The sequence below is a fragment of the Benincasa hispida genome, chromosome 11 (genome assembly GCF_027475165.1).
Source record: "Benincasa hispida cultivar pf3 chromosome 11, pf3_genome.v1.1, whole genome shotgun sequence".
Taxonomy (NCBI): domain Eukaryota; kingdom Viridiplantae; phylum Streptophyta; class Magnoliopsida; order Cucurbitales; family Cucurbitaceae; genus Benincasa; species Benincasa hispida.
In genome coordinates this window covers 807,503-821,454 of record NC_143488.1, presented here as the reverse complement: position 1 = coordinate 821,454, position 13,952 = coordinate 807,503, and the positions used below count along the sequence as shown (strand labels likewise).

General features: G+C 41.5%; 1 protein-coding gene across 8 annotated transcripts in view; it reads right to left on the bottom strand.

Moving 5' to 3' along the window:
• The window catches only part of LOC120081536 (inactive poly [ADP-ribose] polymerase RCD1-like), a 28,064-nt gene extending 14,112 nt beyond the window's left edge, over window positions 1-13,952 (bottom strand). For 3 of the 8 annotated variants that reach the window (XR_016524209.1, XR_016524206.1, XR_016524211.1), the window contains exons 1-3: window positions 13,770-13,940; window positions 13,251-13,279; window positions 11,719-13,012 (exon numbers count right to left, since the gene is read on the bottom strand). Coding sequence is in view for 2 of the 8 variants with exons in the window: in XM_039036505.2 (XP_038892433.1) it covers window positions 11,719-12,890 (1,172 nt within the window). In the remaining 6 variants the exon portion in view is untranslated. Of the gene's footprint in view, window positions 1-11,718; window positions 13,013-13,123; window positions 13,142-13,250; window positions 13,280-13,769 lie in introns of those variants that run through there. The other 5 variants (XM_039036505.2, XR_016524210.1, XR_016524207.1 and 2 more) reach the window with 5 other exon arrangements.

The following is a 13,952-nucleotide window of genomic DNA, read 5'->3' as shown; positions in this document are numbered from 1 at the left end:
ATACAAGGATTGAATGTTTTCAGATGTTAACTGGGTTGGATCTCGAAAAGATAGGAGATCAACCTCTGGATATTGTGTTTTTATAGGAGAAAATTTGGTATCGTGGAAAAGTAAGAAACAGAATGCAGTTTCCCATTTAAGTGCTGAGTCAGAATATAGAGCTATGGCACAATCTGTGTGTGAAGTAGTGTGGATACATCAACTTTTATCTGAGATGGGCTTCAGTGCTACTGTGCCAGCTAAACTATGGTGTGATAATCAAGTTACTCTCCATATTGCATCCAACTCAGTATTTCATGAACAAACTAAACATATTGAAGTGGACTGTCATTTTATTCGCGAGAAAATACAAGGATTGATATCTACAGAATATGTGAAGACTGGAGAACAATTGAGAGATATCCTTACTAAAGCAGTAAACGGAGCAAGAATAAGCTATCTGTGCAACAAGTTGGGCATAATTGACATATCAGCTCCAACTGGAGAGGGAGTGTTATAATATTTATTTATATTGTAATTATGTTTAGTTGTCCTTTATTGTAATTTTATATCTCCTAGATTAGGGTTCCTTAGTTGCCTATATATATACACATATATTACATATATGTGTGTATATATGTATATATATCGATTTTATTACATTCTAATTCCTTCCCAATACCTTCCAAGGAAAATCCCTAATTGGTTCCAAAAGACGGGTTAGTGTGAATTTATCCATGCGGTTATGCACTCTTCGAATAGGAATCCATTTTCTAAAAAAATTCTGGCTTTTGTGCTTTGGTGGGTCTCCGAGATCTTTTCGATGACCTATGTTGCGTTGAAGGGATATCTATATGATATGATTGATTGCGTAAAGCCCGCAATAGCAACGGAATCGGGGAAAGTATATAGAAAAGACGGTTCTTTTCTATTCTGTTAGTATTAGTTAGTGATCTCGGCTTAGTGAGTCCTTTCTTCCGTGATGAACTATTGGCACCAGTCCTCCATTTTGTCTCTGTGGATCAGGAGAAAGGGGGCTCGATGGGCAGAGGATTGTAACATGAGAGAAGCAAGGTCAACCTCTTTCAAATATACAATATGGATTTTGGCAATGCAATGTAGTTGGACTCTCATGTCGATCCAAATGAATCAACCTTTCCACGAAGGTAAATCTTTCCCTGCTAGGCAAGAGGATCGCAAGTTACAAATTTTGTCGTTGTAGGACATATATTTCTATTACTATTCTTGAAAAGTTAGGGAAGAAAAAGAAAACACCAGAGTTACGTGGAAAACCCTAGACCAGGGAGAAAAAACCACGATAAGAGTTTTTTATTTTTAATTCAGATACACGGTACACAATACAGGAACAGGTATATATAACCAAACAATGAGAAATCCTAAACTGATAAAAGACAAAAACGCCCTTAGGGCTAAAATATAATTTTAACACTCCCCCTCAAGTTGGGGCGTAGATATCAATGAGACCCAACTTGTTAACACAAGTGTCAAAAGTCTGTCTGGGTTACCCTTTGGTGAGAACATCCGCAACTTGTTGGTTGGACGGAACATAAGGAATGCAAATGCTACCGTTATCCAGTTTTTTTTTTTTTATGGAGTGTCGGTCAATCTCAACGTGTTTGGTTCTGTCACGTTGAACCGGATTGTTTGCAATATTAATAGCAGCCTTGTTATCGCAGTAAAGTCTCATCGGGTCATGACTTTCTTGATGTAGATCTACCAGAACCTTCTTCAACCAAATCTCTTCACATATACCCAAGCTCATAGCCCTGTATTCAGCTTCGGCATTGCTTCTAGCCACAACGCCTTGCTTCTTACTTCTCCAGGTAACTAAGTTTCCCCTTACAAAGGTACAGTATCCTGAGGTAGATTTCCTATCTGTAACAGAACCGGCCCAGTCATAATCTGTGTAGGCCTCGATACTCCTTCTATCATGCTTTCTGAAAACCAAGCCCTTTCCAAGAGAAGACTTCAAATACCTCAGGATCCGTGTGACTGCCTCCATGTGTCTTTCATACGGAGCCTGCATGAACTGACTAACCAAGCTAACTGCATATGATATATCAAGTCTGGTATGTGACAGATATATCAGTTTCCCCACTAGCCGTTGATATCTCTCTTTGTTTACATGAACATCATCTGCTGACTCTATCAGATTGAGGTTGGCTTCTACAGGTGTATCTGCAGGTTTACACCCTGTCATTCCAGTCTCTTTCAATAAATCGAGTGTGTATTTCCTCTAAGACACTGAGATCCCTTCTTGATCTTGCTACCTCCATTCCTAGGAAATATCTCAAGGTACCGAGATCTATTATCTCAAACTCATGTCATTCGTCGTTTCAACCTGTCAATCTCTGCTGAATCATCTCCTAACAGTATAATATCATCAACATAGACAATCAAGACCACTATTTTTTTTTTGTGCTGATTTCTTAGTGAACAAGGTGTGATTTGAATGCCCTTGAACAAACCCCTAAGATTTAACAAAGGTGGTGAATCGATCAAATCAAGCTTTAGGGGACTACTTCAGGCCATACAAGGATTTTTTTAATTTGCACACCTGATTGCCAAACTGTGTTTCAAACTGGAGGTGGATTTATATAAACCTTTTCTTCCAGTTCACCATTCAGGAACGCATTTTTCACATCCAACTGATGGAGAGGCCAGTCTTGATTAACAGCCATAGAAAAGAGGACACGAATAGTGTTAAGTTTTGCCATAGGTGAGAAGGTTTCTGAGTAATCCACTCCATACGTCTGAGTGAATCTTTTTGCAACCAATCTGGCCTTATATCTGTCGAGAGTTCCATCTGACTTGTATTTGACAGTAAAAACCCACTTACACCCTACGGTTTTGTGACCTCTCGGAAGACTAACCAGATTCCACGTTTTGTTAGTCTCAAGGGCCCGCATTTCCTCCATAATTGCACCTCGACATTCAGGAATTTCCATAGCCTTGTGCACATTGCCTGGAATTATCACATTATCCAGGCTGGTGGTGAAAGCTCTAAATCTCGTAGACAGGTTACTGTAAGACAAGAAGCTTGTCATAGAGTGTTTGGTGCATGACCTAGTACCTTTTCGCAGAGCTATTGGCAAATCCAAGGTAGCATCAACCTCAATCTCATTGGTCTTGTCAACCTGTTGATCTGTACCCAACTGTTGTTCATTTTCAGTCCCCTGAGCACCACTTGGCGCTTCATTACTGCCATCATTCCTGACTTCACCTGAGTCCCCTATATCACCTTCAACATACTCATTGTCATTATGACTAGGGGTACCTTGAACCTGAGACGGTTCCGGTTCTGACTCTTGAACACCTTCCGGCAGAGCAACAGGGGAAACAATTTCGGGAACTATTTCCTTTCGGAGATGCTTTCTATAGTAGGTTATCCAAGGCACTAGTTTTGTAGGGAGGATAGGTTCATTTGTTTTTGTTTCAAGGATAGGTTCGGGAAACAAGTCTAAGGGAACAGAGTAGGTGGAAATGTTAGCCTCTTCACTCGAAGTCTCCCCCTGAAGAGGACTAATGGGAAAGAAGGGCTTGTCCTTCAGAAATGGGACATCCATGTTGACAAAATACTTTCGAGAGGAAAGCTGAAAACACTTGTAGCCCCGTTGATGGAGCGGATACCCAACAAAGACACATTTTTGGGCCCTAGGAGCAAATTTACTTTGGTGAGGACCATGATTATGGACGAACACGGTGCACCCAAAAACTCTAAGAGGAACATCAGGGAAAAGGCGAGTGGATGAGATGGATTCTTTAAAATGTTCTAAGGGGGTTTGGAATTTAAGCACACGGGAGGGCATCCGATTTTTGAGATGAGCTGCAGTAAGAATTTGTGCTGATTTCTTAGTGAACAAGGTGTGATTTGAATGCCCTTGAACAAACCCCTAAGATTTAACAAAGGTGGTGAATCGATCAAATCAAGCTTTAGGGGACTACTTCAGGCCATACAAGGATTTTTTTAATTTGCACACCTGATTGCCAAACTGTGTTTCAAACTGGAGGTGGATTTATATAAACCTTTTCTTCCAGTTCACCATTCAGGAACGCATTTTTCACATCCAACTGATGGAGAGGCCAGTCTTGATTAACAGCCATAGAAAAGAGGACACGAATAGTGTTAAGTTTTGCCATAGGTGAGAAGGTTTCTGAGTAATCCACTCCATACGTCTGAGTGAATCTTTTTGCAACCAATCTGGCCTTATATCTGTCGAGAGTTCCATCTGACTTGTATTTGACAGTAAAAACCCACTTACACCCTACGGTTTTGTGACCTCTCGGAAGACTAACCAGATTCCACGTTTTGTTAGTCTCAAGGGCCCGCATTTCCTCCATAATTGCACCTCGACATTCAGGAATTTCCATAGCCTTGTGCACATTGCCTGGAATTATCACATTATCCAGGCTGGTGGTGAAAGCTCTAAATCTCGTAGACAGGTTACTGTAAGACAAGAAGCTTGTCATAGAGTGTTTGGTGCATGACCTAGTACCTTTTCGCAGAGCTATTGGCAAATCCAAGGTAGCATCAACCTCAATCTCATTGGTCTTGTCAACCTGTTGATCTGTACCCAACTGTTGTTCATTTTCAGTCCCCTGAGCACCACTTGGCGCTTCATTACTGCCATCATTCTTGACTTCACCTGAGTCCCCTATATCACCTTCAACATACTCATTGTCATTATGACTAGGGGTACCTTGAACCTGAGACGGTTCCGGTTCTGACTCTTGAACACCTTCCGGCAGAGCAACAGGGGAAACAATTTCGGGAACTATTTCCTTTCGGAGATGCTTTCTATAGTAGGTTATCCAAGGCACTAGTTTTGTAGGGAGGATAGGTTCATTTGTTTTTGTTTCAAGGATAGGTTCGGGAAACAAGTCTAAGGGAACAGAGTAGGTGGAAATGTTAGCCTCTTCACTCGAAGTCTCCCCCTGAAGAGGACTAATGGGAAAGAAGGGCTTGTCCTTCAGAAATGGGACATCCATGTTGACAAAATACTTTCGAGAGGAAAGCTGAAAACACTTGTAGCCCCGTTGATGGAGCGGATACCCAACAAAGACACATTTTTGGGCCCTAGGAGCAAATTTACTTTGGTGAGGACCATGATTATGGACGAACACGGTGCACCCAAAAACTCTAAGAGGAACATCAGGGAAAAGGCGAGTGGATGAGATGGATTCTTTAAAATGTTCTAAGGGGGTTTGGAATTTAAGCACACGGGAGGGCATCCGATTTTTGAGATGAGCTGCAGTAAGAATTTGTGCTGATTTCTTAGTGAACAAGGTGTGATTTGAATGCCCTTGAACAAACCCCTAAGATTTAACAAAGGTGGTGAATCGATCAAATCAAGCTTTAGGGGACTACTTCAGGCCATACAAGGATTTTTTTAATTTGCACACCTGATTGCCAAACTGTGTTTCAAACTGGAGGTGGATTTATATAAACCTTTTCTTCCAGTTCACCATTCAGGAACGCATTTTTCACATCCAACTGATGGAGAGGCCAGTCTTGATTAACAGCCATAGAAAAGAGGACACGAATAGTGTTAAGTTTTGCCATAGGTGAGAAGGTTTCTGAGTAATCCACTCCATACGTCTGAGTGAATCTTTTTGCAACCAATCTGGCCTTATATCTGTCGAGAGTTCCATCTGACTTGTATTTGACAGTAAAAACCCACTTACACCCTACGGTTTTGTGACCTCTCGGAAGACTAACCAGATTCCACGTTTTGTTAGTCTCAAGGGCCCGCATTTCCTCCATAATTGCACCTCGACATTCAGGAATTTCCATAGCCTTGTGCACATTGCCTGGAATTATCACATTATCCAGGCTGGTGGTGAAAGCTCTAAATCTCGTAGACAGGTTACTGTAAGACAAGAAGCTTGTCATAGAGTGTTTGGTGCATGACCTAGTACCTTTTCGCAGAGCTATTGGCAAATCCAAGGTAGCATCAACCTCAATCTCATTGGTCTTGTCAACCTGTTGATCTGTACCCAACTGTTGTTCATTTTCAGTCCCCTGAGCACCACTGGGTGCTTCATTATTGCCATCATCCCTGACTGCACTGTCATCATCTTTGACTTCACCTGAGTCCCCTATATCACCTTCAACATACTCATTGTCATTATGACTAGGGGTACCTTGACCCTGAGCCGGTTCCGGTTCTGACTCTTGAACACCTTTTGGCTGAGCAACAAGGGAAACAATTTCGGGAACCATTTCCTTTCGGAGATGCTTTCTATAGTAGGTTATCCAAGGCACTTGTTTTGTAGGAAGGATAGGTTCATTTGTTTCTGTTTCAGGGATAGGTTCGGGAAACAATCTAAGGGAACAGAGTAGGTGGAAGTGTTAGCCTCTTCACTCGAAGTCTCCCCCTGAACAGGACTAATGGGAAAGAGGCTTGTCCTCAGAAATTTGACATCCATGGTTGACAAAATACTTTCGAGAGGAAGCTGAAATCACTTGTAGCCCCGTTGATCGGAGCGATACCCAACAAAGACACATTTTTGGGCCCTAGGAGCAAATTTACTTTGGTGAGGACCATGATTATGACGAACACGGTGCACCCCAAAAACCTAAGAGGAACATCAGGGAAAAGGCGAGTGGACGAGATGGATTCTTAAAATGTTCTAAGGGGGTTTGGAATTTGAGACCACGGGAGGGCATCCGATTTTTGAGATGAGCTGCAGTAAGAACAGCACACCCCCCCCCCCCCCCCCCCATAGATACGAGAGTAAGGATGCAGATATCATGAGGGATAGGGCTACTTCAATGAGGTGGCAATTTTTCCGTTCGGCCACCCCATTCTGCTGAGGTGTATAGGTACAGGAATTTTGGTGGACAAATCCTTAGTTTAAAAACTCGCGAAGGGTCTGATTAACAAATTCACGCCCATTGTCACTTCGAAGAATGGCGATTTTGGTATTGAACTGGGTTTCGGCGGTGGTGTAGAACTGTTGAAAGACCGTCGTCACTTCAGACTTGTCTGTAAGAAGAAACACCCATGTAAGACGAGTGTGATCATCGATGAAGGTAACGAACCACCGTTTACTTGATACCGTTGTGACATTCGAAGGGCCCCAAACGTCACTATGTATCAGGTGGAAGGGCAGGGAAGGTTTGTAAGGTTGTGAGGTAAAAGACGCCCTAGGCTGCTTAGCACGGATACAAACATCACACGACAAAGATGACACATTCACATTACGAAACAAAAATGAAAGTTTGGATGTCCAAGACGAAAATGCCATAATAAGAAATCAGTTTCAGAAATAGTAAGAGAAGACAGTAAACAAGTGCTAGATAAACTCCTAAAAGAAGCATCATCGGAAAGAAAATAGAGCCCCCTATTGTGCCGGGCAGTGCGAATCATCTTCCCCGAGCTCAGGTCCTGAAACGAAACATTATTTGGTGACAACACAACTTTACAGTTCAAATCTCTGGTTAAATTACTGATTGATAGCAAATTATACAATATTTTTGGCACATGTAAGACATTATGCAAAATCAGTCCTTGAATTGGGGATAAGTGGCCTTTTCCTGCAACGGGGGCAAATGACCCATCTGCAATTCTTATTCTCTCATTCCAGCACTTGGATAATAGGAGAGGAATTGGTCAAATGATCCAGTTAGATGGTCCGTTGCTCCGGAATCAAGGATCCAGGATTCATCTCCGTCAGCAAAGAAACTAAAGGAATGGGGAGTACCTAACTGTGCAATATTGCCGATTCCGACTGTACCTGGATCCACCTGGCCCGTCCCTAGAGGGGCACCATCAACTGCTTCACTAACGAAGGCTCGACCGGACTTAGATTTGTCGTTCGGAGAACGCCGCTTGCCATTTGGAGGTCGGCCATGTAATTTCCAACATTGATCTTTCATATTCCATGGTTTCTTGCAATGCTCACAAATTGGAGGGTTCTTTCCATTCTGTTTGTCATTTTTTGAACCCGATGACTTGACTCCAAACGCAGCAGAGTCCAGGGTATTAGGCGTTGTACCATTCATAGCGCTGGTTCGATCTTCTTCCAATCTGACCTCTGAGCAAACTTCCATCAGGGATGGCATTGGTCTTTGTCCCAAAATTCGGCACCGAACACCATCAAACTTTGAGTTTAAGCCAGCCAAAAATCATAAACACGGTCAGCCTCCTCAATCTTCGAATACTGAACCCCGTCAACTAGGCAATTCCAAACTATTTCCCGACATAAATCCATCACTTGCCACAACTGTGATAATTTATTGAAATAGGATGTCATGTCGAGTGTCCTCTGCTTGCACTCATGCACCTGTTTTCTCAAGGTATAAAGACGTGAAGCATTCTACCTCTTCGAATAAAGTTTCTGGACAACTTCCCAGATATCCCGAGTAGAAGCTGAGTAAAGAAGAGGCTTCCCGATCTGAGGCTCGATACTATTTATTAAAATTGAGCGAAGGAGAGAATCTTCCCCCTTCCATATCCGTTCCTGAGGATCCCTAGGGTTTGGTCTGGGTATTTCCCCTGTTAGGTACCCGAACTTGTGCCGCCCCTCGAGAACCATCCTCACAGATTGTGACCAAGAAAAGTAATTTTGTCCATTAAGTTTTTCGCCAATAGAATTGCCTACAGACCCAGACATAATGTTTGTGAAAGGTAAAGTAGGGTAAGTAGTTACCGGAGTTTCTGAACATAATGGAACCCCCGAGTATGTATCTGGTAGAAAATCTGTTGATGGATTGGCCGAAGATCTAACGGCTGCCCCAAGTGCAGAAATTTGCTGCTGAAGGTTTACCAGTTGCTGTTGAACACTAACAGTCCCACCATGAATCGTTGTAGGTTGTTTCTGCCCATAGACCCCTGAAGATATCGTTTCTGTCGATGTGGGAAAACCAATGGGAGGAGCTGGCTGACCAGATGGCAAATAACAGGAGACAAGAATTTGCTGTAAGGGGTTCGGCTAGACCGGCTGGTTCAAGTGGTGTTGTGGGTTCTGGTAGACCAACATATCGAGCATATTCGGAGGGCTCGGAAGACACAATGGGATCTGGTAGATTAGGGGATCAGGTGTGTTCGGAGGGTAGGAAGAATTGGGTAACGCCGAAAGGTAAAAAACCGGAGGAAGGGAAAACGACTGACCTGGAAAATTTCCGCCGGCGGGATCTGGAGCGGAATCAGGGTTGCGATCTGAAAAACCCGACGGCTGGAATATAGAGGACATCGAAGGCAAACGCTCGGCGGATCTGGGCTGGACTAGCGGCGGATGGTCGAGTCTCGACAGCAGCGGCGGCACTGTGGTTGAAGTCGTCGACGGCAGCGGCAGAGGTCCTCTGACAGCAGTGACGGCTGGATCTATTAGGGCTGGTTGGATCTGAATCGGTCCAAGTAATGACCGTAGATATTGGTCGACGATAGCCCTAATTTCAGCACTGTTAGAATTTTCTCTTGGAGTTCCATCCCCTACTAGAGTCAATGACTGAATCTCTTCTATTCCAGCGACATTCTCATCACCATGCTCTGATACCATCTTGAAAAGTTAGGGAAGAAAAAGAAAACACTAGAGTTACGTAGAAAACCCTAGACAAGGGAGAAAAAACCACGATAAGAGTTTTTTATTTTTAATTCAGATACAAAGTACACAATACAGGAACAGGTATAAATAACCAAACAATAAGAAACCCTAGACTGATAAAAGACAAAAACGCCCTTAGGGCTAAAATATAATTTCAACAACTATGAACTTCATAAATGAAGCAGTTAATGGTGGGGTTACCATTATCCTTTTTGCAATAATGAATCTTGTATGTGTTCTGAAGAAAAGTTGTTCATTTTTCGGGGTCTAAAAGGGGTGTGGAAACACATAAAAACTCTGGAATGGAAATGGAAAAGAGATGTAACTCCAGTTCCTTCGGAAACGGTTCAGCCTGATTAAATAATAAGATCATTATTTCTCTCTAAAACTATTGAGAATAATCACGACCTTCACGGTTTGATGCAGATTTGAAACTGGGTATCACGAGCTTGGACATGCACAAACCTGAGGGCATACTAAAATTTGAACAGAGATGGGGAACAGGTTGGCACACGAAATGGAATAGATTGAGGTGGCGTGAAGTGAACAGAAAACCCCACGAGCAGCCCCGGATCAGAGATGTGACTGGACAGATCAGGGTATCAACGACACGGATCTGAAATTGGCGAAGCGGAAATATGGGCAGTGCGGCAGTGACATGGATAGCCGGATCTAAGAGCAGGTGCAGCGGAACGTGAGTTGGTCGACACAAACAAATCTGAGAAACATTGATATGTGGGAGTTTGCCAGTAGATGGTGAGTAGATCTGCTTTTAGAGCAAATGATGTGCTAGGAGGAGTACGCGACGGTGTGGACTAGGAAGGGCGGCGATGAATGGAGTGTAGCGGAGAAGAGCAATGCGAGGTATTAGGAACTGAGCAGATCTGAACTCAACACACTTGAAATCTGTTAAACCAAGTCAGATTTTGGACAACAAGGGGTGGGAAGCAGTAGCTGTGCAGACAGTGGCGATGGCGGTGGTGGTGGCGGTGGCGGTGGCAATGACAAAGCAAGGGAGGAACTAAAGCAAGGTGACAAGTTTGCATGGATCTGCCGCCATCAATCGGACAGACGGGCCAGAGTTGAATAAGGCAAAACCCTAAGACTCTGATGCCATGTTGTTTTGTGTATGTTATTGGATAATCAACATAATCGGCATATATTGAATAATCAACTTGAATTATAGAATAAATAGATACCAAGAAAACAATAAAGGAAAATAGCAAAAAAGGAAAAAGTACAAGAGAGCCAAATACTAATTAGGCAATAATTTACACTAACACAAACATTTGACATACAAGAACGTGCATTTTACCTGTCAAACACCCATGAGAGCCTAACTAAACTTAAGAAGACTCAAGTCAAACACAATAATACATAATGGATAATTACAAAAATCTTTACACACAAAGACCAAAGAGAGGCTTGATACTTAATAAGGGACCAAACTTCTGTCGCTCTCCTAAGTCCTATTATTTCTGGACCCATGGTAAAAGAATGGCAAATGTTGCTTTTAGAAGTATAAAACTTAGGGCAAATGAAAAAGGTAGATATGAGCTTACAAAAATTAAGAAGTCAGTCTTTTAAAGGCAAATAAAGAATTATTTTAACAATAAATGTAAATCGAAGAAGAGGTAACAAAGTTACATTGATTTTTTTTTTTTTTTTGGGGGAGGAAAAAAAACTCCTTCTCCTCCTCTAAGGCACAAATAAATAGGGGAGGAGCATAAGATTTTGAGGAATGTGATTGCTAGATCAACTTCCTGTCCGTACCTATAATATTCTGGAGAGAGAAAGAGCTACTTAGTCCTTGCTAAATAATAAAAAAAATTGGGCCAATAACTAAGTAAAAATCTTCCAACAGACTGCGCCTATCTAACCTCTAGCATGCTTCAGCTTGACCTTAATATTTTGCCCCAAATGAACAGTACCTCATCATCCAAAATCAGAGGGCAGGCTTCCTTAAAAAATGAGGGGCAACTTGAACCCAATGTAGTATTGTTAACACTTGACAGTTAGCAGTGAATAGTTGTTTTTTTCAGTTAGTAGTCGGGTAGTTAGTTATGCTAACTGTCACTTGCCAGTATAATTCAATTGAGACCAATATATTCTACATGCGAGTTCAAAATCATAAAAAAGATAATAATTGTTCTGAAAAAGTCTAACCACCTGACATTTGAGCAATTGACAGCCGTAAGGTGAACACCAGTGCCATACATGGATTTGATTGAAGAAACTGCACAATGCCCAATTCCATACATCATCAAGCTAGATAATTCTGTTTCAGAAACAGCAAGCCAAGCAAAACGAACATTTGCATCCCCTCTGTACAATTTGGTCATTTCAACTTGCTTATTGAAAATCTCTAACAATTGAGATTGCATTGAAGTGTCATCGCAGTGTTTTACATTAAGTATCTCTGTACTACCATTGGAGCTCATCATTCCATCACGAAATATCTTTTCCACGGTTCTTGTATCCAACCTTCCGTTAAAAAATTGAATCCCAGAAATGAGGTTTGCATCCAACTCTTTAAGTTCTTGAATCCCAGAGATGAGGTTCTCATCCAACTCTTTAAGTTCAGGTACAACGTCATACGCTTTTCCAACAGGTAATTTACCACAACTATCCTCGACTACTTCAATATCATGGTCATAAGCAAGTTCTTCATCAGTTTGGGACCACTTGATGTAATCATTTGACTCCCCACTACACACCTTCAAACTCGATTGGTCAACTCCACTTATTTCAATTTCCAACTGCAACTTGATTACGTCAGACCCATGATCTTCTTCAACCTCTGGTTCTTTATTTCCAAAATTATTAGAATGGCAGCACTCACTTGTATCTGCGCCATAAATCTCAGGAAAAAAGCAGCTCCCTGCTGCATCAATCCATGCGAGAGGTTGTTGCAACCCTGTATTTAAGTCCAAGAAAAACATATGCAAAAAGTCTAGCACACAGTGCTGTCCATTAAACTTAATTTCCAAAGATGCTTTCTTTACCTGCAGATCTTCCACAACCAAATCAAGAAGATCACGGGGAAATTTAATCCACTCACCATTTTCATAATACATTATGTGCTTTGGTATCCCACTTTTCATAAAATTTGAATAACCTCTGTACAAGGGTCTAAAACGAGTTTCAGAGTTTGCAAATATTCCACCACATTCACCTAGCTTCCGTCTCTTTTCCACCCTATTTAATGAAGTCATGGTAGGCCACTGGTGCGCCATGCAGACTGGTTCTGTTGAATATGCCCCAAACTGTGCTGCTCGCTTCCTTTTTAAGGCAAGTGCAACTTTCTGGCTACCCAATACCTTGGCGATCTTGTCTTCCATTTTCACTAGCTACACTAATACCTAAATCCAACTTCAAATCAAAAAGTGCGTCACAAATCCAGAGCACACCCTATACATTCACTGGACCGATGAAGAAAGCCATGTGAGGAACTTAGAAAACCCTGGAAAGTGAAAATATGGCCATTAAATGCGTAAACATTAAACGATCAAAACACTAGACTAAATTATGTGGACAAACATCAGAAAGAAAAATTAAGAATAAGTGCTACAACTTCATTTTCCCATTTTGAGGTGTGTGAGGACTTAAGCTTAAACTTCAGATTGGTCGCTAAAATTCCCAAGTTTACTCTGTGTTACGGTGTGTGCACAAGAACTTTAGCTCAGAGAATTGGACAATACCAGGATGTGTCGAGAAGCAAGCTGCCAGACTGGAAAGCAATATAGAGCAAAAGGCCAACAAAAATAAAACTATAAAGTTAGAAAATATTGCAATTACAGTATAAAACAAATTCACATGTCAGAAGGGTATCAAATAATGAATACTGGCTTTCCTTCCCCTCCCAAAATAAATTTCATCCCATCCCCTTATATCGATGCTAAAACCTTACTATGTGCTAAATAACTTGCTTCGCCTAAGTTAGGAATATCCTAATCAATCATTCAACACGAAGTCTCAAACCAAACGAAAATTCACAAGAGATAACCTAAAATTGATGGAAAAATAACCGAAAAATAGCTGAGACCGAACAGATCAGAATCATCCGAAGGCTTTTATCAGCTTTGACTACAAAATTAATACTCCAAACCCAACAATCTAAATGCTGCCATAAACAGGAGGATTAAAGCCTGAAATCACAACCGAAACACTGATCGAAACTTCGGAAAAATTGCCAGAAAACAAGAGAACCAAAATCTTACCATCAACTACACATGTAACAAAAAAATAACATAACATGTGCTGGATTTCAATCTGCAGTAGAACAGGTCAATGGACGAAGAACAAGCAAGGGGAAAGAGAAGAAGAAAATAAAAAAGAAAATTAAATGAAAATTAAAAATTTAAAAAAAAAAAAAAAAAAAAACTAATTACAACGAACGGTAA